A 25,342-nucleotide genomic window follows, 5' to 3' on the forward strand; every position below is an offset into this window, starting at 1 on the left:
GACAGCTGTTGTCATGTCAACACACAGTGGTTTACTATCAGTGGAGCCAGTTGGTTAATCAAACTTTTACCATGCTGGTTGGGAAAAGACCTTCAAAATGTCCTCTAGAACGGCTTTTAATGTGGTTCTTTGCTCTTTCTTCAATATAAAAATGTTGACCATAAAACTGCCACTATAGCTGCAGCCATGCTAATCTTTTAAAGCAGCAGCCATTGTTTGCAGGTTTGCAGCTTCTGCCTCTTTCTCCTTAAATGACTCAGATGATCAGTCCAGTAACTCTTTGATCTGGAACAAGCATGAAGGCATGTGCTAAAACATGTTTGTTGTGGTTGGTATCCAGCCACTGCCCAGAATTGAAACCCTAAAACCATATCATTTATTCCCCCACATATTCATTAACAGTTTTTTCATTGAGAAGAAGTGTATTGTATTTAAAAAAGGAAATTTTGTCTCTTCCAGGGGCCTGCAGGAGCGCCAGGACTTCCAGGAGTGACTGGTCGAACAGGAGCCCCGGTAGATTATTATGCCTCTGACAACATCTAGAACTTCTTTCACTTTTTAATTTCACAGAGCACTTTTTCTCGGGTTACAGGTCTATTGTGCATAGAGAACATGGGACTTTTAGTACTAAAACTGATTTAGTTTGAAGGATGCTGCTCTCTTTTCAGGGGATTATGGGTCGACCTGGGCCGATGGGACAATCAGGAGCTAAAGGAGATAAAGTAAGAATTTTTACCTCTTAAGAAATTTAACTCTATAATGTATTCACCCCCTTGCTTTTATCTGCAGTAGGTGGAGGATAAATGTGTACACTCAGACTTAAGTTACCATCTTTGCATACAGATCTGTTTATTTAAATAGCATGGATTAAAATCTGTAAGACAGACCGTGCCTGTCTATTTAATTAAATGCAAGTTTATGATAAAGTCTTTACTAAATCACTACAGGACTTGTAACAAACATGCCAAAGAATAAATAGTTAAAGAAATCCAGATCTTTTAAAAGAAATATAGGATATTTTAAGGGGGTTGCAAATAAGGTTCCATATCATGACATTAGCAATGCACTGCACAGCACAGATATTTCCATATCTACATGCACACTTTAAGTATATTTTGTGATTTGGCAGGGAAATGAAGGACCTCCGGGCAGACCAGGGCTTCCAGGGCCTCCGGTAAGGTTTGCCGACCTCAGCTGGAGTCAGATTTTAATGTAAAAAGTCTTGAGACCTTTGTAAGAGTCAGAGATCATATGTGCACTTTAACACAGTTTAGTTTGTTTTGTTCCATAATCTGACTGTTGTTCAGTGTGCAGGTCTTAAGATTTTGTCTTCTTTTGTATCTCTCCATTTACTTAAACAAAACTTGACATAAAGGGTAAAGAACAAGGATGGAAATATTGTTCAGCAAGCATTCAAATTATTTATAAGAGCATGAATTCATCACATGGTGACTATGTCAAAATCAGAAAGGCTCCAAGGCTGTTATTTGTTTGTACAGCTAAGTTCTGAGCTGAAGTTTTGATTAATTCTGATCTGTTGCGTGTTTTTACTGCTTTTATTAAAAAAGCATAACAGACAATAGATTCAGTGAAAACTCAGAGCAAAATGGGCCCTTAATTCTAACAAACAGAATATTTATTTGTTCTTGTTAGAAAACAGCTAATCTTAGCATTCAGTCAACGTGTGATTAGCAGAATAATAATAGCAGTGCTAAATTAAACAGTAGTATTGGCTTAAATTAAAAAGATCTGAGCCACAGCCCCGGCTCTTTCTGGGTGAAATCTAAATCCATCTGAATGAATGGCAGTAAATGGGAGGGATGTGATCTCCAAAGCTAAAAGAAATAAAATTCTACTGTGTAATTAGACACAAAAATGAGGACTTTTCTGAGTAAGGGTTGGCATCATAGCATTAGAAAATAAAATGTATGGTTGTTCACGATTGTCTATTCAGACAACAACATCTCCAGAGATGTCATAAACAGACATGTATTTCAATCATGTTAAATTAGTCGGTTTTTAACGTTTAAACGGTTAAATGTGATATGTAGGTGAATGTGCCTGGGGCTTGGTTTCACCCAGAAGGGGGCGTGGTCTCTCTGGAAAGCAGGATGTAATGTTGGACTGCTTTTATCAATCGCTAACGCATAATTAGATGTTAGCTAGCAAATAAGCTGTCTATTGAAAATGTCTGATTCTAACTACTGTAACCTTGAGACTAGATTTAATTTCATGATAAGCTAGCTAGCTAGCAAATGTGTAAAAGCTGCTCGTAACTTACAAGGTATTAACCAGGCCTAGTTTTCCATTTTACAGTGAGCTAGTTAGTACTCTGTAAGCTAGCTTATTACTGTTAGCTTATATTGTTTGACTCCCGTATTAACCCTTAATATGAGAATAATTACCATTTGCTGTTAGCCAGCAGTTTACTCGTCTCATACTCTTCCTTGTGTCAAGCAGCAGCTAATTGTACTGTTGTACTGATTTAACTGTTCTGATTTTCCGTAGCCAAAAAGTTATGAAAGGTATTTACCTTAAAATACCCCCCAGTTTTAACTATTAAGTTGAGAGGGGTCTGGCTGCAGACCCCAGATCTTAGTCCTCTTGCAGACCGCTACTGTGAGACGCCTCATCTTTCAGAATGAAAGTGACCTAATTTGCAGGTACTTGTCAGATTTTTTTTTTTCCTAACTTCAGTCAGAAACAGAGTCTGGTAGTTACGTTCATGAAATAAACACATTACAAACATTACAGACGAAGCAACATCTCATTAACAAAACAGGAAACAGGTCAGAGGTCTAATCTGGGATTAAATTTTGTACAGCCTAAGCTACATAGTTGCACTGGCTACATAGTATATGTTTCTAGATAAGCCAATGTAGCTATGCTAATATTTACTGTAGCAACATGAGCTTTAGCAAATAAATGCAGCTACATTAGCTAAAAAGCTGCATAGCTTTAGGCTACCTTCATTAGCTTTAGTAGAGTGTAATCCTAACCTTTACTCATACCCTGACCAACTTCATTCATAGAAAAAGGTCTGGTAGTTACATCCGTGAAAAAACACATTGGAAACTATGCTACTAAAGTCATCTACTTACTTAGCTTGGCTACACAGCTAATTTAGCTTCAGTAGCTTTAGCTATGTAGCTTACAGTGTTAATGTAGCTTTGCGAGCTATGTAGCTATGTAGTTGACTTAACTAATGTAGCTTTGTAAGCTATGTAGCTGATGTGACTAATGTAGCTTGTAAGCTATGTAGCTACATAGCTGACGTTACTAATGTAGCTTTGTTAGGTTTAGCTACATTAGGTAAGTAGGTAACATAGCAATGTGCTTTATGTATCTTGGTTAGCTTTAGTTACATAGCTTATGTAGCTAGAATATCTTTGTTAGCTTTGGTTGTGTAGCTTATGTAGCTAACATTGCTCCATTGCTTCGACTGTGTAGCTTAGGGAGCTTACAGCTTTAAGTCTGTTTAATTGGCTTTGCCAAACGTTTTGTAGTTTGGTTTTTGTTATCAGGTTTTGTAGGTCAGGTTTTTTGATTTTTAGTATACTAATCCTCACCGTTACTCTTACCCTGACCGACTTTATTTGTAGAAAAAGGTCTGGTAGTTACATCCATGAAATATCCCTACTGGAAGTGTGCTACTAAAGCCATCTACTTAGGTAGCTTGGCTTCATCGCTAATGTAGCTTGAGTAGCTTTAGCTATGTAGCCTACTGAGTTAATGTAGCTTTGCAGGATTTGTAGCTACATAGCTGACTTAACTGATGTAGCTTTGTAAGCTACGTAACTGATGTAGTTTGTAAGCTATATAGCTGACATTACTAATTTAGCTTTGTTAACTTTAGCTACGAGCTTATGTAGCTAATGTTGCTTCATTGCTTTGGCTGGGTAGTTCAGGGAGCTCGCAGCTTTGTCTGTTTAATTGGCTTTGCTAAACATTTTGTACTTTAATTTTGTAATCAGGTTTTTGACTTTAGCTTTTGGTTTTCTAACCCTTACCTTTACCCTTACCCTAACTGGACATTTTAACCAATTTCATTTCAAAAGTTTTAGCATGTATTTCCATTCTGACAGATGCTAAGTCTCACAGTATGAGTCTGCAAGAAGGGGCATCTGACATATGCGATCTGCAGCCAGACTGTCTTGTTAAAATTAGCTAGCTAACTTTCTGTTAGCGTGGAATTTACCCCTCTTCCTCCTTATAACAGAACCAAAAAATTAAGCTAGTCAGGGGTTGAATGCTAACATTAGCATTTGTTTAACAGAAGCTGACAGTTAAATAGCATATTTGCTGATTTAAAGATTAACTGATAGAACTTTTACTGTGATCACAGTCGCTGCACAGCTGAGAAATGAGGGATAAAATAAAGTCAGAGCCTATTTGTGACTGTGACCTTGGAACATAACAGAACATCATTAACAAAGCATCTGAGCTTTCTCACCTGTGCATGACACCAGGTGACAATGACTGCAGTGTGAGAATAATCTATGGAACATTTAAACAAGACTTCCTTAAATGCTTTCACCATACTGGTTTGAAGATGAGTTTTTCCTATGATTCAGTTGTGGTAAGAGCTTTCCTTGAACCTTCACTACTCTTCTGCTCAGGCTTACAGTATTTATAGTAACAAGTAAAATATAACTGACAAACAAGTAAAAATGTGATGAAATTGTAGCGACCTGCTCTCTGGCATTGAATCATGTCCCCCCTCCTTTAAAAGGCCAGTGAGTAAGCACTTCCAAAGGCAAATCTATAATTCATCAGCCGTCCCCTTGAACCTGCCATGCCCCCACCCCCCCACACACCCTAGTCTCATAAACTGCAGTCTGGGAGGACAGGGGATGGCTCAGTGGCCTGAAAAGGGCACAGGCATTCACTTGCTTCTAAATGAGAACCTTGACTCCCTTTTCATTTACAATAGCTTCTCTCTACCAATCTATCATGGGAAAAACAATCTTTTATGCTTAGAAGGAGACTAGATTACCTAGTTCTCATACTCGAATCTCTTTTGATCAGCACACTCTTTTGTATGTCTGAGATACTGTCGTTTTTGAATTACTGCTTGCTCAAGGATTATTAAGTCTACTGTTCTCTGTTTTTCCTCTCTCTCTCAGTCTCTTTGTGTAATCACTAAATGAGCTATTGATCCCTCTCATGTAGCTTTTATAGGCTTAAACTGCTCAAGACCTACTGTACAGTTTTCTGTAAAGGCTCTTAGTGCCTTGAACTCGCAGAAAAGTGAGGAGAGTCGGAGAGGAAAGATGTCTGATTTACTGTTCATTGTGTTTTAGGGTGTCCCATATGTGGAGGGCAATGGGATGAGCAGTCTCTACAAGCTGCAGGTAAAAACTCAGTGATAACGTCTTTGTGTTAAACTGACAAAGGTGGGCACAGCTGACCAAAAACTGAACTTTGTAAGCCACTAATCTTTTAGCAAAGATGCCATTTGATAGCAGAAGGAAGTTAACAGTGACATTTAAACCTGTTTAAAGTCTGCCTTTGAAGCATCAGTGTGTCTAAGACTATGCACAAAACTGCTGTGTTTAAGTATTGAGCCATTTATCATCAGAAAGTTATACTTCTTGTAATTCTGACCATTTTAAGAAGCCGATCTATTAGACCAGTCAAAGCACGAGAGCATATGGCATAGCAGGCTTGTGCAGCCCTGGGAAGTAAAATACATAGCACAAGCTCCACAGGCAGCCATGTTCATTCTTCATTTTCAGTGTAGCAGTTGGTAGATCTAACTCTTTATGAAAACACTCAAGAGCAAATAAAGACATCTTTTCCACCAAGAAAAGCTTTCAATTTGCTTCTTTGCTCTTCTTTTAAGAAAGAAATGTCCACTTCTGATAAAACCACCACTGTAGCTGCATCTATGCTAATCTTTCCACTAGTTACCATTGTTTACAGGTTTGCAGTCAGTTGAACAAAACCACATCTGTAGCTACTGCCATTTTCCCTCCTGAGATGATGCTGATTGGTCTGTTAAGTCTCTTACTGGGAACAAGCATTTCTTTTTGGAGCTTTTTGAGGTGGATTGGCCTGAGGACAGACATAGGATCTGGCCAATTCATCTGCTTTGCATGGTTACAGTGCAGCTGTGGAAGTAAAGTTTTCACCCTTTTGGATGTTTTACCCTTTGATTAATTTTATATATCAATCATGGTCAATATAATCTGGCTGTTTTTTGACAAAGAGTTACATGAAAACCTTTTTATGTCAAAGTGAAAACAGATATCGAAAAAGTAATATCATTTAAACAAAAACATTTAATGTAAAATAAGTGACTGCATAAATATTTACCCCCCTTAAGTCAGTATTTAGTAGCTTCTTCTTGCGCAGTCGCTCAGTTTGTAAGGACGGCCTGATCTAGGCAGATTTGCACATGTGCAGTATTCCTTTCATTTCTTGATGATGAATTTAACTGAATTCCAGGATGTTCAGTGCCTTGATAATGTTTTTGTGTCCATCCCCTGACTTTTGCTTTTCAATAACCTTTTCTCTGAGTCGCTTAAAGTGTTCTTTTGCCTTAATGGTGTAATGGTAGCCAGGAATACTGCTGAACCAGGGACTGGACCTTCCAGACACAGGTGTCTTTATACTACGATCACATGAGACCCGTTCACTTTTTTCTGTCAAGCAGCCAAATTATATTGATAATTATTTATTTATAAAACTAATAAAAGGGTAAAACTTCCAAGGGGGTAAGTACTTTTTAAAGGCACTTATGGAACTTTGTATAGATAGAGCAGTATTTCACAATAAAAGTAACCTTATTGTAAATTTTTATTTATTTTTCATTTCATTTTATATGTAGTTTAAGCTCAATATTATCTGCTGACAAAACATTTTGCCTGATATGTGATGAACCTATCTGTTTATTGTTCCATGTGTTTGTTAAAAAAAGAAAAATATGAAAATGAAGTATTAAAAAAAAATGCCCAGGGTAATTAGAAATTAATTAATTAAAGGATGTGTGCCCAGATCTTTACAATGATGCACTGTTCATCGACCTCAACATTATTGGCAGAAAAAAAAAATTTTGAACTTGTCATAAACTGTGTCTTAAAAATGTCTTTCAGAGTGGTGGAGCTATTTTAGGACCCCCTGGAGCTCCTGGTGCTCCGGTAAGTAAAATCATTGTTATGCCTGAAGCAAATCCTTTACAGTGGGCTGAGGAGAAACACAAGCAGACAGGCGTGTTGATACTGTCTGAGCCGCAGAACCTGGGAGAGCAGAATAACAAATAACCTGACCAGCCCTCCAGTGTTATCTTGACTTCAGAGTTCCTATCTCATTCAATCATGTTCATCGAGAGTGGGTTCTTCCTGAAGGCCAGGAGGCTTCCTGACTCTCTAACAGGTTGACCTGCCTCAGGACACACAATGCCATTGATATGCAAAATGAACTCAGAGGTTCACTTACTAACGCACGGTGCAAACCGAAGTGACCTGATTTGCTTATCAGCCTCCCTTCCACTGGTCCGTCTTATCAGGCAGTTTGTTATCTGGTCCTGGGAGGCGCTCACTCACAGACCTCACAGGGATCCATCCAGCACAGCCAACACTAAAGGTGGTGACATAAAATAGACACTCCAATATCCCCAGTGCACAGTGCAGAAGAAGAGCAGCTAAATCTTCAGACTGCTTTCCCCAGCGCTGCATCCATCACAGGCCAACAGCTCCTCTGGAGCAATCAATAAAAGAGCATCTTCATCAGTGTTAAGTGGGACAAAAACCCAATTTATCAATAATTACTTGTTATTTTAGAAGGGAAAAATGCTCAAATGCTTTGCTTAAAAATAAATATGCATAGAAAGTGTTTTTAAAGCCACTTATAAATTAAATCCACAATGGCCCTCTAACAATGCACCTCAAATGCATGCACTAAATCTTTATTCCAACATGGTCTAGGTTTAATTTTCTTTTCCTAACACAGAAGATAGTTATTTTTTATTATAATGGTTTTGCTTACATATTTACTAATTGTACAATACAATAAGGCATGTTAACGTTAACCCCATAGGAAAAACTACCTTGGACTCTTAAATGCTACTTACAATTTTCTGCCTTGAAAACAGAATCGATAAATAAAACAGCAGACACATTCACATACCCAATAGCTGCTGCTATGCAGAGGCTAATGGGGATCTAAATAAACCTAACAAAGAAAAGCACAAACCAGTTTTAATTAGAAAAGCAGAATGCACAGTGCATTTGGGGTGTAACGTTCGCAGAGGTTACAGTTTGGTTAAAACCTCAATTTAAGCATCAATGTAATGGAAGTGTATCTTACTGTTTTGTTTTCCTATCTGGTTTTTATTTAGATCAGTGGTTCTCAACTAGTCAGGCATCAGGACCCTCCAACACCTCCTTGTGAGGAATCAAGACCCAATCTTTTTTTTTTTACATTTTCCATCCAGTCAGATGAAAAACGCTGCAGTTTTTACTAAAAATGGAGACAAAATATAAAACAAACATGGTTTTAAAGCACTCCATTAAAGAGGGATGTGCATATACATTTTATTTTACTCTGTTTTCCAGAGACAGCATAGAAATGTGGTGATGATGATCCATCTGGTAAACCTCCCATAGACAATGTTTGGGAAAGGGCAGAGCCTTTGAAAACAAACTCGGAGGATGATTGGATGAACGTTCTGTCTGCCACATCTTTACGGGCCAATCAGAGCAACAAAACACGTGACGTAGCTGCTACCGAGGAGTAAACTCCATAGAGAGCTGCATACCACGAACCACGGTGACTGTAGACATGTCAGTGCAACTTTAGTCATTTTTGAAAAGAAAACAACTCAGTGCTGTTCTTAGTTTATTACAGTAAACAAAAAAAGCACATGTTCAGGCAATGATGCCATAAATCAACAAGTGTACACAACAACAAACAGCTCAGGTTGATTTAATTATACAGAAAGAAACAGGCAATGGTTTATTTTACACTTATAACAGGTTACAATCTAGGCTCAAAAACCTCCTTTCACAATAATGGCAGATAGATATAATCCTGCCAATATAATTCAGATGACTAAAAGTTATGGTTTTGACCATTTATTTTACATTTTAACCTTTACATCTCATAACTTTTACTTTTTCTGTCATATTTTTACCTCTTAGATTCTTAATTTTATATTTTAAATCCTATTTTGACCTTTTAAAGTCATCATTTTGGCTTTAATCTCATGTTTTTACCATTTTTCAACTCCTAACTTTGACTTTTATCTCGATTTTTACGTTTCAAACTTGTGATTTTTAATGTTATTTCATATTTTGACTTTTAAAACTCAAGATTTTGATGTTTATGTCATATTTTGATGTTTACTATCATGATTTATAATTTTATAATAGTTTTGCTGACATATCAACTCCTTACTTTGACTTTTATCTATTTTTTTACCCTTTAAACTCGTGATCCTGATCTTTTATTTCATATTTTGACTTTAAAACTCATGATTTTAAAATTTTATTTCATATTTTGACCTTTAAAACTCATGATTTTGACTTTTATCTCATTTTTTGACAGTTAAAAATCATGGTTTCAGTATTCTATCTCATATTTTGCCTTTTGAAAACATTATTTTGACTTTGAATGTCATGTTTTTACCTTTAAAACTTATAAGTTTGACTTTTTATCCCAGATTTTGAGTTTTTAACTTATCATGTTGACCATTTAATCTCAAAATCATTTAGGTTGACACCCAATGGTTAAATATTGACCCTGTTAGGCCCCTCAGGTTAGACCCAAATTCAGAATCCAGCCCCTGCTGTGATAGAGTTTGACACCCCTGGGTTAGAAAGGGCAAAATGGGTGATAACTGTCAAAATAGGTTGTGGAGTGGCCAAAAAGGACAAAAAATGGCAGGAAAAGTGGTGAAAATGGCTTAAAATCTGGCTAAAATGTGGAACAGGGGCAACAAGTATCAAAAATGGGTTAAAAAAAAAAGCAAAAAATGACGAAAAGTGGCAACAAAAGCTGAAAAGTAGCAAAAAAATTATAAAAGCATGGCACAGAGAAGGAAAACATGAAAGACAATTGGTAAAAAGGGATTAAAGAATTTGGAAAATAGGGTAGAGAGGTTAAAAGAGAAAAAAGTATGAAAAATTAGATTTAAGTGGCAAAATTAAAGCAAAAATAGCTTGGCAAAGTAGTGAAAAGGGGTTAAAAAGTGGCACATAGGGGCTATAATTGGCAGGAAAGAGGCTAAAAGGGGTTAAAGAGTGGCAAAATGGGTGAAAAGTGGCACAACAAAAAGTGGCAGTAACAAAAAGGTTACAGAAATGGCCAAATAAAGCAGTGAAAATGAGATAAAAGGGTTCAAACAATAGTTAATATTGTGCTAAATCATAACTGGGGTCAGGGGTCCATCCCTAAATAATATGATAATTAGGCCAAACTGTTTATTTTTTATTTCTGTTAATATGAAATTCCAGCTCACAGAGTCTCTGTCAATCTATCCATCATTGAAATACTGGAACTTGTATGATGTGTGTCAGTCATGATTTTATAAAGCATCATAGCAGCTAAAACTTTATGTTAGACTCTGTTTATGATTTCTGTGGTAGTGGTTGTCTCATTCCAGGGAGTTATATGTCCTTTTTTCCTCTTTCAAAGGGTCCCAAAGGAGATGACGGCCATACAGTGAGTAGAAGTGTTTTCATTCTGGAGTGCACTGTTGTGAAATATTTGTCTATATCCATGTGCAGCACAAAAACTACAGAAGAAAATAGAAAAGCAAAGCTGCCAGTTGCTTTCTATCATCATCTCTGTGGTTTCTCTACAACAGAAGTCAATACAGCCTCAAGCCTGAGCACTTAACCACTCTCAGCAGAAGCCTGACACACAGCGCAGAAAAAATGATCACGTCTCCTGCAAATGTGAAACTGTTGTACCATATTGTCTTGCCGGTGGGAACCTATGAACTCGCTCTGCACCTCAAAATTCCCCCTCCATCCCCCCTCTCTGATGCCTGAAAACAATCCTTGCAGACACGGAAGCAGTCCCACACGTCTGCCGTCAACGGGAATTCTTTATTCTCACAGGGCCAATTGCGTTTTTTTATTGTTTTGTGGCACAGTGATTTTTCACCAGGATGTTAATTTGACATTTTAATAAATTGTGTGAGCGGCTCCACTGCTGTGGTGGAATTGCCCCAATCCGTCTCACAGCTGATCCTCCGGCCGGTCCCTCTCTCCCCTTTCCGCCACTCGCTTATTCATGACAATCTACATGTGTGACAATTACCTGTACAATCCGTCTATGTCAGCGCCGCTTGCCCCTCTGTTCTGTGTAACGGCGTTTCTCCATGGTATCTTGAGCAAGATGAGGCAGATAGAGGCCATCGCTTGCTTCAGCTTTGGGAATGGGGCTCTATTTTTAGTCTGAGTCGTGATTGCCATATGTGGCTTTTTTCCTGAAACATCTATAGCCTAAACGTGACAGCATATGTCACAGATCATATAATATTAATGTACTCAGACTGAAGTATTGTCCTCTAAGGATTATCTTCATTTTGACACATGAAGCGTTGGAGTAACATTGGAGTGAGATTATTGAGAGAAGAGAGAGAAATGTGTGAAATCTTGGCTCCTGCACAATTTAATTTACTTGCCTTCACATTGCTTTGATCTGTATTTGCAGCGTCATGCATAATGTTTACTGACAGCTTTATAAAGATACCTTTTACCTTCTGCTCACTCATCACCAAACTCACCCTCCTATCTAGCCCGCTGAGACAAAAATAACCTCATTTTTGGATGCAAAAATGTGGAATTAACAAGTCTAAGTGCTGTCTTTTTGTCTTGACTCAGTAGGTGTTATGTTTTGCTCTCACAGGGTGAACCAGGGGCCATGGGATTACCTGGGCTGGAGGGTCTACCTGGTGCCAAGGTAAGCAAGCATATCGGCCAGAAGAAGTGTCTCTTCTATTGTGACCCAGTTGGATTATAAAGAGGAGGGGTAGGTCCTTTGAGCTGCTGCAGAAAAATAGAAAGTTTTTGTTTCCTTTTGATGAAATACTGAAATTGTTACACAAAGTCTGCAGTCAACTGCCAAAAGCAAAGATTACATGAACTTTATTTACATATAAAAGATCAAAAATAGATTAAAAAGAATAAGGAAAGAATATCTAAAAGAATACAAAATAAGCATATTTGAGAAATGGAAATCTCAAGATCAAAAAGTGAAAATAGGGCACAGACTGTCCCCTCCAACTACAGTAAAGTTTTGTGTATATGTCACACTTTTAAAACCCCTGAGCCTGGTGTTATATGACGAGAAGAGACACGATATTCACAGCTACATAAGTTTTGAAGTGTAAATCATAACCACTTACTTTTTTCCCCTGTAAGTGTTCCGCTGTGCCATTCTAATGACGCTATCCATGCATTCATAGATTTTTCTAGTGAGCCTGGAACTTAGGTGACTTTCAGGGGTCTTTAAAGATTACATTCCCAGTAACTTTGATATTGAACATCTTTTTATCCATTTTTGATCGTTCCTGCCACTAGCAGCTAGTGCTATCTGCTATACTGTCTTTTCGTATCCCACAGTTAATTGTGACTAGGCTGTGACAACCAATGGAGGGCTGTTCTGTTGTCACGTCATGCTTTGCCAAACAGCCCATGTACAAACACCTGACCACCTGAATGACTCATAATAGAGAGAAAGAGAGACACAGAGACAGAGAGCCTGTGACGCATCCCTCTGTGTCACTGCAGACAGGAACTGCTTTGAATGATAACTCAGAAGAAGCCAATTCCATAAAGGGTATTTTTTGGTAAAAATGTGAATGTTTTGATGATTTCTTGCCATGTTTTGGTCCCCAAGAGATGGGAGAACAAGTTTGCGCAAAAAAAAAAAGAAAAAAAATCATTAACGTTTACTGTGTGTAGTACATACAAGTAATTGAGTTTTGATTTCTCCTCCGTTTTTTCTTTTGTCTTTACAGTCCCATTACTTTCAGAATATTCAAGTGACATTGCTGCAGCACACATTAAAGGCCAGGTTGTGCTGAAAAAAAGGATGTTAAGAGTTTGACTGTGCACCACAGGGTGGATGTTTGACAAGCTTTTTAAGACAAAAAGTCCTGTAAAGACACAGCGATAGGGCCCAGAGGGTTAATGCCTAATTTTCTTAAAACTGTCTGTGGCTCTTAAACAGAGTTGACTTCTATACTAGTTTAAAGTGCAACGACATGCAAGGTCATTACCACAACTGTGTGTGCAGCTGCCACTGTCATGCGCTGCATGAGACCTAATGCAATTGAAATTCACCCCATGCGCTGTGTACTGCAAATGGCCAGTTCCCTTCTCAGGACATGCTGGAATACATATCGAGTCAGACCAGACCGGTAGGGTTTCAACTGTTTTCCTCCATCTCTCTACCCTCCATCCCCCTCTCCATTACGTTAGCACCACTAGGCACTCCCAGGTGGAGTAGGGACCAGGCCTGCTGCTCAGCACACCATCGTCTGCTGTTTACATCTTGTTTTGAATTGAGGACTCGCTCCATTAAAGATGGCACTCCATACAGTGTATTTACTAAACCGTACACACATTTTGGTTTCATCAATCAATTTCTGATAATGAGGGATAAAACCTTCATAAGTGGCCTTGCTGGTTCCTACTGAGAGCGATGCACTGTAAAGAGGGCTGTTTTTAATGAACAGAGTCCTCAATTCAAGACAAAAATAAAGAGCGGAGACTGGTGGAGCTGAGCAGTGCATCACTCCTCATCATCTTTTGTTGCTCTTTTATTGAGAGCTTCATACTGTGCATTTGAGACAAAATGCACAGTCCACAAATTTGCCACATCTATCTTCCTCAGTACAAACATGCACAAAGAAGATTTTTCATTTCTGCAAATGTAAAGTTGTAGTAATGTGAAAACATCTTCAACTGAAAGGTTCTAGAGTAAGAATCTATCTGGTCTGGTAGACTGTTCCAAGATATTGCTTCTAAGGTATTAGTTTATCAAATTCATCCTCCCAGAAGGAGCAGACTGCATGTGTAAACGCAGGAAGGCCTCAGTTTTTTAGGGTAATATTTGAAAATATTTGATAGCAACTTCTGCTGCTACATTGGATTTAAACTATGAATAAACACAGGTAAATGTGACTTAAATCAAACTAAAAACCATAACCTCATTCATAAGCCTTATTCCTGCCTGAATCACATCAGAGAGTTACACAATAAAGACAACAGCTCCCCTGATCCCAGGCTACTTAAAGATATATTTAGAATAAATCTTTTGCTTTTGTTTTGTTTTGTTTTAGACTGAAGAAACCCCCTAGAGTAACTTTCTCAATCTGAATCAGCTTTATGGCCAAGTAGGTTTACACATATGAGTAATTTGTCTTTTTGTTTTAGAGCAGTGGTTCTTAATCAGTGGGTTGGGATCTAAAAGTGGGTTGCAACGTTATTTCCAGTGGGTCGTGAAAGGGTGCTAGGAAGAAAATGTGTCAAAAAGTCTTTAAATGTGTGTAAACATATAGTACATCCATACATTTTAATCAGTTTTTCAAATGATAATGAATACATTTGGGTCTTTTCTCAGGGTTTCAACTTATCTATGGATGGATGGCTGGCTGGATGGATGGATGGATGGATGGATGGATGGATGGATAGAATTGATTTATGGATGGATGGATGGATGGATGGATAGAATTGATTTATGGATGGATGGATGGATGGATGGAATTGATTTATGGATGGATGAATGGATGGATGGATGGATGGATGGATGGATGGATGGAATTGATTTATGGATGGATGGATGGATGGATGGATGGATGGAATTGATTTATGGATGGATGGATGGATAAAATTGATTTATGGATGGATGGATGGATGGATGGAAGGATGGAATTGATTTATGGATGGATGGATGGATGGATGGATGGATGGATGGAATTGATTTATGGATGGATGGATGGAATTGATTTATGGATGGATGGATGGATGGATGGATGGAATTGATTTATGGATGGATGAATGGATGGATGGATGGATGGATGGATGGATGGATGGATGGAATTGATTTATGGATGGATGGATGGATGGATGGAATTGATTTATGGATGGATGAATGGATGGATGGATGGATGGATGGATGGAATTGATTTATGGATGGATGGATGGATGGATGGATGGATGGATGGATGGAATTGATTTATGGATGGATGGATGGATGGATGGATGGATAGAATTGATTTTTGGATGGATGGATGGATGGATGGATGGATGGATGGAATTGATTTATGGATGGATGGATGGATGGATGGATGGATGGATGGATGATGGATGGATGGATGGATGGATGGATGGAATTGATTTATGGATGGATGGATGGATGGAATTGATTTATGGATGGATGGATGGATGGATGGATGGATGGATGGATGGAATTGATTTATGGATGGATGGATGGATGGATGGATGGAATTGATTTATGGATGGATGAATGGATGGATGGATGGATGGATGGATGGATGGATGGATGGAATTGATTTATGGATGGATGGATGGATGGATGGATGGATGGATGGATGGAATTGATTTATGGATGGATGGATGGATGGATGGATGGATGGATGGAATTGATTTATGGATGGATGGATGGATGGATGGATGGATGGATGGATGGATGATGGATGGATGGATGGATGGATGGATGGAATTGATTTATGGATGGATGGATGGATGGATGGATGGATGGATGGATGGAATTGATTTATGGATGGATGGATGGATGGATGGATGGATGGATGGATGGATGGATGGATGATGGATGGATGGATGGATGGATAGAATTGATTTATGGATGGATGGATGGATGGAATTGATTTATGGATGGATGGATGGACACATAAGTACATGCAGTATGTTATCTAACACTACAAATAAAGTTTCCAATAAAGTAAATCAAAAATATGTGTAAACACTGATCACAGCTGTAGATGTCTCATACTGATTAGAACTGTTGTGTGCATTACAGTGATTTGGCTCAGGTGAATTCTTCATGCTAGAAGTTACAGTATAAGATGTATGAGAACTTAATCACAAAGCGACTAAGATATAATAGCAGTGTTATATGTTACCAAGATGCAACAGTTTTGTAATAAATTAAGATGCAGTGTTATGCATTGCATCCTGCATGTCTCCCTTTGGAGGTCTTCCTTTGCATATCCAACTGGGAGGAGACCTCAGAGAAAACCCAGGATGGCTTGGAGGGACTGTATATCCTATCTTGTCTTGGAACGCCTTTAGAATCCCTCAGAAGGAAAAATGTCACTTAATAGTAGCAATTAAAAGCTACCTATAAATGCAGCAAGTACTACCCTCTGCCCATTTTTGGGCATATTTTACTTAAGAATCTAGACCTGCAAGCAATTTTTTCACAACTTTTTGTTAAATCAGTCAAAAGTTTCTGCTGATTGACACCTTTTGACAGTATACGGTGTGTGTTTGTGTGTTGAGAGGTGAAATATTTCACTTTCCATGACACCCAGGGTAATTTCTCCTTTAGGGAAAGTCTGTCAAAGATGTGACATATGCAAAGTGTTTGCTGTTGAAATATGAAGAAGCTTAAACTTCATAAGAAAGTTGTTTATCATAATTTTCACCTTGTGATGTTTCTGAAGAGAATCGTGCTGAGTTTATTTAGATACAGACAGTGAGGAGCTCAGGAGCATCCATTAAATCCATATTTCTTCAGCTTCTAACTCCAGTATCGTTGTGTCTGCATGAAATGACAGTGATGTATGTGTGTGATTTTTATGTTATGTGCATGTCACCTCTCTGACACATCTGCAATGTTTCCTTCAGGGTGATATTGGTTTGCCCGGTCCATCTGGGATGCCAGGTCCTCCAGTAAGTGAGATTTTTTTTTTCTATTAATTTACTCTCCTCCCTGATCAATCATCTGTCTCGTTTAAGTCTGCTGCTGGCAACAAGTCGATAATGTTTCATAAAGTGGAGAGAATAGCAGCTATACAAACAGAAATCCCACAACACAGCACTGCTGCCGTTATGAACCTGGATATGAACCTGTGCTCTGTTCGGCTGATTCTCTGTGCAGCTATAGCAGCCTACTTGGTGTGTTATAAATGGGAGGCTGCAGAAGGTGCAGTAGATATGACTCCACTGAGGACCTGTCAAACACGCTCTGTTCTCTCCTTGTGTTTGTGATTGACAGGGGAAGCCCGGCGCTCGTGGAGAGCCAGGGATCCCAGGAGAGCCGGTGAGCAGCAGCCTCTAACTCTCTTTGAGCTGTCAATCCACGTGTCATACTTTTGTCACTGCCGACTGACACATCGGCTGTGTCTGTTCTCTGACAGGGTGAGAGGGGGCCGCTCGGAGAGACAGGATTCCCAGGGCCCGAGGGACCCCAAGGTGTTCCTGTAAGGATGCTACATGAATTCTGTTGCTCATCCATATATAATCACTTCTACATGTGACCAAAGCTCTGTTTAGTGATGTCCAGGCTGGAGAAATGCTTTGAATAACACAACAGTCTAGCACTGGGCTGTTGATTCAGTTTAAATTTTAAATTTGCTTTCCACAATAATGAAAACGAGAACTGAGATTGAACATTTAAACCTCTGTGTCCACAGCTGCTATTTTTTGCATTGGCAGTGCTCTTTTTAAATAAAAATCAGTGTAGTTCTGCATTTTCTGCGCTCAGTTGAAAAACGTGCAAAAAGAAAATATGTTGATTTTGCAAATATTAATTCCTACAGTTCTGAAGCAAGTCAATATTTTGTAAACATACTGTATTTTATCTTAAGAACAGCCGGTGTGAGCACACCAAACCTGATGCTTCCCTGGCACATGGTTGCAGTAGGGGCGAGTGGGACTCCTTAACTGTGCTGTTAGCATTAGCAGCGCCAGCTCACTGCATCGGTAGTGTTTACATCATGGTGTATCACATACTAACGTACTGCCTGCACTTTTGTTTGTGGAACTGGTGCTTAATCAGCCCCACTTCTCGCTGAAGAAAAGCATTAAGGCCCGCTCCTTGGGGTCAGCAATCCCTGGGAAAAAGGTAGGAATCCATGGATGTATCTCGATCTATTGGTTGATTAATTATCCAGTCAGATCAACAGAAAATTAGAATATCGATCCACACCATCACCTTTAAGCTTTGCTTTTATTTTGAAATTCCTTCCCCACATCTTGTTGACAGTTTCCGCCAACATGCACTCCTCAAGCTAAATTAGTAGCAGCAGCTCAGTTAAAAAAGGGTATCCACTCTTCTCTGAGGTTGTTGGCACTGCCAGCGCAACAAAGTGCAGATGTGGACACAGACTCTAACTGCAGTGCAGTTACTCCAATGGTCACGCCTGTTACTACTGCCTCATTCTCTTCAAATGTCACTGATTGGTCTGTTCGAGTTCAAACCTGGCACAAATGTTTCACCCTGAAGCCTTGGAGATGGATCTGCCTGATCACAATAATGGAATCAGGCCAATCCATCGGCTTTGCAACTTTTGCAGTCATTTATTTTAATTTGTGGCTTGTTTTTTTTTAAATGTTCAGAATGTACAAGTGCATCTTAAAAAAATGGAATATCATGTAAAAGTCCATTTTTTCCTGTTATTTACTGCAGAAGGTTTCCTTTCTCTATATTTAAGATTCATCTCATACAAGGTGAAGCATTTCAAGACTTTTTGGTTTTACTCTTGATGATTACAAGATTAAAATCCACTATCTTAAGATATTAGAATATTGTGGGAAAAGTCCAATTTGCAAAGGTTTCCTGAGCCTTCATTCTCTTATCCTGGTTCTGTACGCACAACTGCAATCATGGGGAAGACTGCTGACTTGGCAAATGTCCAGGAGACATTGTCATCCTTCACAAGGGCCACCACATACAGACACGTCCCGGAGCTACAAGTGTTGTGAATGTCAAGCCAATCCTGAATCACAGATGTCATCAGCTTCTCACCTTGGCCCATTTCTCTGGGATCCAAAGTCCTGTTTTTAGATGAAACTAAATTTGAAATTCATTTGGAAATCAAGGCCCCAGAGTCTGGAGGAAGATCAGAGAGGCACAGAATCCAAGGTGCTTGAAGTCCAATGTTTTAGGTTTCTGCAGTCAGTGATGGTTTGGGGTGCCATGTCATCTGCTGCTGTTGGTCCACTGATCTTTCAGCCATCTACCAGGAGATTTAAGGACACGTCATGCTTCCATCTGCAGAGAAGCTTTATGGAGATTCTGATTTCCTTTTCCAGCAGGACTTGGCGCCTGCCCACAGAGAAGCCAAACTACCAGAAACTGGTTTGCTGACCATGGTGTTACTGTGTTTGATTGGCCAGCCAAGAGAATGTCTGGAGAAATGTCTAGAGAAAGATGAGAGACACCAGACCCAACAGTACAGATGAGCAGCCTGGGTGACATTACACCAAGCAGTGCCACGGGCTGATTGGCTCCATGCCACTTCACATAGATGTGCAAACGGAGTTCGACCAATTATTGAATGCATAAATGAGCATAATTTTACAGAAGATCTGCATTTCTGTATTATAAATCACTTTTTGACTGGAGTTTTCTGATATTCTAATAATCTGAGATTGTGGATTTTTGATTTGGGTGAGCTGTAAGCTGTCATCATCTAGATTAAAACAAGAAAAGTCATGAAATGTTTCATTTTGCAAGGATGACTATGATAAATGGGATTTCACTTCTTAAATTAAATAACCAGGGAGAAAACAAACATTTTTCTCATGATATTCTAATTATTTGAGATGCGCTTGTGTAAGTGTTGAGTGTTCAAGTTTGATAAATGTGTGTGATAACGATGAAAATCAGCGAGTAATCATGTTTGATAATAGTAATCTTGATATCAATCAAAGTCATCTCAGGAATGACTGCAATTAAATGAGCACATTTATGAAGAAGTTTAATCATTCTATGGACAAGAAGAGTAACATTATCGAACAACAATATGGACAAAGTACATAGGTATCTCAGCGATCACTTGTCTGTTGATGATTTCATTCCTCTCTGTAATTACCATCAGAGATGGTTTCTGTAATTTTCCCTGTAAGTGTACAATGGAGCAGTGTTCGCACAGCAATCAGGATCATTATCCCTCGGTTGAGATATCTCATTAACTGCAGAGATTACTAGGAGTGCAACAGTGCTGATCCAATCGAAGGTGGGAGCTGATAGAAAATGTCTTTGTTTGTGTTGCACTCTTTGAGCAGGGGAGACCGGGAAAAGATGGAACTCCTGGATACAAGGTGAGTGGTGCAAACACGCCGCAAATCCCCTTATAGAAAAGTGCTTTACATAAGCCAAGCTACAGAAAGATGGCACAGCAGATTTTTATCCCCCCCTCCCCACCACTACCCCTCCAGCTACAGCGTCCTGAGTGCATTAAGCCTATTTGCATATTTGAGATTTTAGTGATAAAAACTAAATGAAATCCTGCAGATTTAAGGCTTTGTTGACTTTTAGTCTTTTTCCTCTAATTATACAGTTAATGCTCTCAGGCTATGATAAAATGTTTGTAATAGAGGGCAGTAGACATATAGATTAAATATGCATTTTCTTGCCTGATGAACCTGTCTAAGAATGGAAACAAATGCTGAACCAACGTTTGCTTTTAGGTGACTGATCAAATACATTATTCACTATTCACCACACACATATTTGGCTCAAAGCATGCAGAACAGAGCTGCTATGAATAGCCACATCATACAGTATGATACCAAATTGGCTTGACTAGGAGTATTACTGTTTTGCTCTGTGATTTACAAGATTCTTGTCGCCTACACCTTAATGACAGCCCCTTCAGTTTATTCTTTTATTGATATTATTAGTTAGTATTCCTCTTCCAAAATCTCAGCTCTGCAGACAGCTCCTCTTCTGTTTCACTCTGTTTTCAGCCCCAAAGGCTGACGTTTTGGTGGTGCAACAGTGCCATCTAGCAGGCGGCTCAGCTCCTCTTCTCAGACTGCTCACACACTGCTTTGAGGTTTAATGTAATGCTCACAGAAGCACATTTCAGTGGCCAAGATGATAGATTTAAGCCTCCCATCAGGCATTGGGGAATACAGAGTGCCGCAGATTAAAGCAGGCAGGGGAGAACGACATCACAAAGAGATGCGGTTTTAAAACCACATCATGCCAGATTGTCTTTTGCATGGCTCCTGTAATCCAGCAGGAAATTGATACAAAGATGCTCCCAGAGGAGTTGCTGCGCACACGGTAAAAGGAAGCAATGAGGAGTGACAGGAAGGGATTGGAAGGCACAAAATGTTGTGACATGAAGCTGGAGACAGGTATTTTCTCTCCCAGCTCCTCCACATAGTAGAGACAGCTGGTGGGAAAGCAGGAGTTTTCTCAGACGAGGCAGGAGTGATGCAGAAAAGCTGTGACATTGCAGAAGGTGAAACACTATTCAGGGACATATTATGCAACCAATACACCTGAGCTGAGTGAGAATCAATCAATGCACAGTCATCTGAAAAGTGGACGTTTCTCAAAGTCAAGTAATTCGGAAAAACTTGCTTGCATATTCTTTCTCTTAAGGCATCACAACAGAAACTTCTGGATATACACACGCCTACATCATCTAGAATCCTGGGTTATGATGCATTTTTTTATAACATCATATTTGGGGATTTTTTGCCTTAACCCTCAGGCTTCACTTTAATTTACTACCCTTTAAGGTCATTAAGGACAATAATGTCCACTTCTAAAAAACTGATATAAAAACTTAACAGATTAATTTTTTTTCTACTTTTTTTCTGCATAAATCTCTTAAACAACTTAAGTTGTGCTCAAAACTACTAAACATTTCAATCATTTTGAGGATTTTAACCTTTAAAATGCCAGTTTGATTACTTAAAGTCAATATTTTTTTTATATAAAAATAGCAAAAAGGGTGTTATCTTCCTTAAACCAAATGGTGCATGGCTGGGGCATTATTTATAAATTCAACTTAGATATGTCAATGATTAGCCAAAAATTGACTTTGATGCATTATTGGCTTTTGTGTAGCATCCGATTTAAAATTTACTACCGTTTTGAGTCATTTGTGGACAAAAAAGTCCCATTGATTCCCACTCAAACCATATTTTTTGATCTCACAATACATCTGGCGCTGTAACAAGGCAGTCTGATGTAAGATTTCAAAAGAAAAGCTTTCTCAAATATGCCATATTCATTGTGCAACTGCCTAACTTTGAAATTAAATAATAATTGAGAAAAGAACTGCCCAACTTTAAATTGAAATATTTAAGAAACCCCCTGTAAGCTGTAAGCTGTCCTCATCAAGACTAAAACAGAAAAAGTCATGAAATATTTCACTTTGCAGTGATGAATCTATACTATTTCACTTCTTAAATTAAAAAACCAGGGGAAAAATCTCACATATATATAATCATGCATTCTGTACTGTTATGGTTTCATTTTTGAGAAAAATAGTCAAATTTGTCATTTTTACTGTTCATCAAAAAAAGGAGAAAAAATATTAATATAGACTTTTTTATATTGCTGTTTTTGGAAGTGGACATTTTTGTCCTTAATGACTCGAAAGGGTAGTAAATTTTAAATCTGATGCTACAAAACTAATAATGCATCAAGGTCAATATTTTGGCTAATCATTGAAATATCCAAGCTGGATTTAGAAATAATGCCCCAGCCATCGAACATTTGGTTTAAGGAAGATTTCACTTTTTTTTTTTTTTTTTTGGCTTTTTTTTTCCTAAAAAACAACATTGACTTTAAGTAATTAAACTGGCATGTAAAGGGTTAAAATCCTCAAAATGACTGAATGTTTGGTTGTTTTGAGCAAAACTGATGTTGAAGGGATTTATGCAAAAAAAGCAAAAAAATTTTAATATTAATCCGTTAAGTTTTTATAGCATTTTTTTAGAAGTGGACATTTTTGTCCTTAATGGCTGTAAAGGGTAGTAAATATGTTTCACCGTGTTCCCCTGACCTATTAGAGCAATTGAAATTTGAATTAAAAAATTTGCCAAGAAAGGAACTTTGTTACAAAAAATCGGACCATATGCACTCACACAGCCAAAATGGTGAGCAGAGAAAGAGGAAAAATTTGCCCAAATGGACAGAAATGTCCCTAGTGATTTTTGAGGGTTAATTTGATACGACAGCTGAAGAGAGATCAAAAATGGGGAGGAATAAAGAGGAACAATCTGCACCAAAAAGCACAAGTACCAGGAATCAATCCTGCAACCAACGGAGTTAAGCAGATGTCCTGTATTCAGACTCTTTATTTAAAAATAATGAGAACAGGGTTGCAGGGGATGCCTTATATGTGGAGGCTGGGGTCCTACAGGTGGGCTGCCCAGGTTGGAGTCCAACCTGCAGCTCCTTTACCACACTCCAATCTCCACTCTCTTATCCCTGTCTCTGACTTTCTCTGTCCTCTATAATAATGACGGAAAAACAGTCTGGAGCAATGTAAGGCAGTGTAACTTTACTTACAGAGCGCCATTCATACAAAAAACAAATCAAAGTGCTTTTCAGAGCAACATACCATTTTAAAAAATCAAAAGCATCAAAGATACCAAGCAAAAACTAAATAGACGGCAAATTAAACTATCAGCTCAAAGGGTTCATTAATGTGATTCATTGAAATTTGTTTAAAAAGTTAATTATAATTCATTAAATCATAAATAAATAAAAATGGGTCTCTTGCAAAGTTGATTAAACTGTTAGATTAATTAAAAAATATTAATTTAATTGAAAGAGTTGTTTACTTAATAGAAGATAGAGGAGACTGAACTCTTGAGAATGCAGCATTCAGTTAAAAATTAATCTTTTAAAGAAAATGAAAATAAACCATTATGCAATGTTAAATACATGCACAAAAGTTCTTTTGTACAGTGTCAAAAATGTACAAAGAGATTAATTTCTCCCAATTTCTCCCACTAACTTATGATGCAGCTTTCGGCATTTTTGTCTCCGCCGCACACTGTTGTTCTCTGATCCAGAGATACCTGGTAGTATAGGTGTGAACACATGCTCAGGATCTCTACTGCTCAAAACTTTCAAATGAAGTTTCTCTGCTCTCTCTTCCATCTGTAAAAGTTTTTCTTCTGTGTACTACGGGTGGTACAAATACAGTCATGGACGAAAGTATTGGCACCCTCCTGAAAATACATCATTTCTCCCAGAAATTGTTACAACTACAAATGTTTTTGGTATACACATGTTTATTTCCTTCATGTGCATTGGAACAAAACAAAATAAAAATGAAGAAAAAAGCCAAAATTGACAGAATTTTACTCTAAACTCAGAAATGGGCCGGACATAATTGTTGGCACCTTCAACTTATTATTTGGTTGCACACTCTTGGGAAAAAATAACTGAAACCAATCACTTCCTATAACCATCAACAAGCTTCTTACACCTCTCAACTGGATTTTTGGACCACTCTTCTTTTGCAAACTGCTCCAGGTCTCTCAGATTTGAAGGGTGCTTCTTGCAACAGCGATTTTGAGATCCCTCCATAGGTGCTCAATGGGATTTAGATCCAGACTCATTGCTGGCCACTTCAGAACTCTCCAGCGCTTTGTCTCCAACTTTTTCTTGATGCTATTTGAGGTATGTTTGGGGTCATTGTCCTCCTGGAACACCCTTGACCTCTGACACAGACCCAGCTTTCTGACACTAGGCCCTACATTGCATCCCAAAATCTTTTGATAGTCTCCAGATTTCATGATTCCTTGCAAACAGTCAAGGCGCCCAGTGCCAGAGGCAGCAAAATAACCCCAAAACTTCCTTGAACCTCCACCATGTTTGACTGTAGGTACTGTGTTCTTATCTTTGTAGTCCTCATTCTGTTTTCTGTAAATAGTAGAATGACATGTTTTTTCCAAAAAGCTCTACCTTAGTCTCATCTGTCCACAAAATGTTCACCCAGATGGATTGAGGCTTACTCAGGTACATTTTTGCAAACTCCAGTCTGACTTTTTTATGTCTTTGTCAGCAGTGGGGTCCTTCTCGGTCTCCTGCCATAGCGCTTCATCTTATTCAGCTGACACTTTTACACCCTGAGTCTGCAGGACAGCCTGAATTTGTGTGGAAGTTGACTGAGGATGTTTATCCACCATTCCAACTATCCTGTGTTGCATTCTTTTGTCAATTTTTCTCTCCATCCACGTCCAGGGAGATTAGCCACAGCTCCATGGTTTATGAACTTCTTGATTATATTACACACAGTGGACAAAGGAATATCAGGATCTCTGGAGATGGTCTTGAAACCTTGAGATTGTTCATATTTTTCCACAATTTTGCTTCTTAAGTCCTCAGACAATTCTGGGCTCTTCTTTCTCTT

At 38.5% G+C, this 25,342-nt stretch overlaps 1 protein-coding gene across 6 annotated transcripts in view; it reads left to right on the forward strand.

Annotated features, from left to right (window-relative positions):
* LOC121510817 (collagen alpha-1(XIX) chain-like) overlaps positions 1–25,342 on the forward strand; it is a 281,327-nt gene that overhangs the window by 223,723 nt on the left and 32,262 nt on the right. For all 6 annotated transcript variants that reach the window (XR_005991990.1, XM_041789059.1, XM_041789062.1 and 3 more), the window contains 11 exons: positions 460–513; positions 669–722; positions 1,130–1,174; positions 5,304–5,354; positions 7,098–7,142; positions 10,639–10,665; positions 11,860–11,913; positions 16,851–16,895; positions 17,221–17,265; positions 17,363–17,425; positions 20,235–20,270. Coding sequence is in view for 5 of the 6 variants with exons in the window: in XM_041789059.1 (XP_041644993.1) it covers positions 460–513; positions 669–722; positions 1,130–1,174; positions 5,304–5,354; positions 7,098–7,142; positions 10,639–10,665; positions 11,860–11,913; positions 16,851–16,895; positions 17,221–17,265; positions 17,363–17,425; positions 20,235–20,270 (519 nt within the window). In the remaining variant the exon portion in view is untranslated. The remainder of the gene's footprint in view (positions 1–459; positions 514–668; positions 723–1,129; positions 1,175–5,303; positions 5,355–7,097; positions 7,143–10,638; positions 10,666–11,859; positions 11,914–16,850; positions 16,896–17,220; positions 17,266–17,362; positions 17,426–20,234; positions 20,271–25,342) is intronic.

The sequence above is a fragment of the Cheilinus undulatus genome, linkage group 6 (genome assembly GCF_018320785.1).
Source record: "Cheilinus undulatus linkage group 6, ASM1832078v1, whole genome shotgun sequence".
Classification (NCBI taxonomy): Eukaryota; Metazoa; Chordata; class Actinopteri; order Labriformes; family Labridae; genus Cheilinus; species Cheilinus undulatus.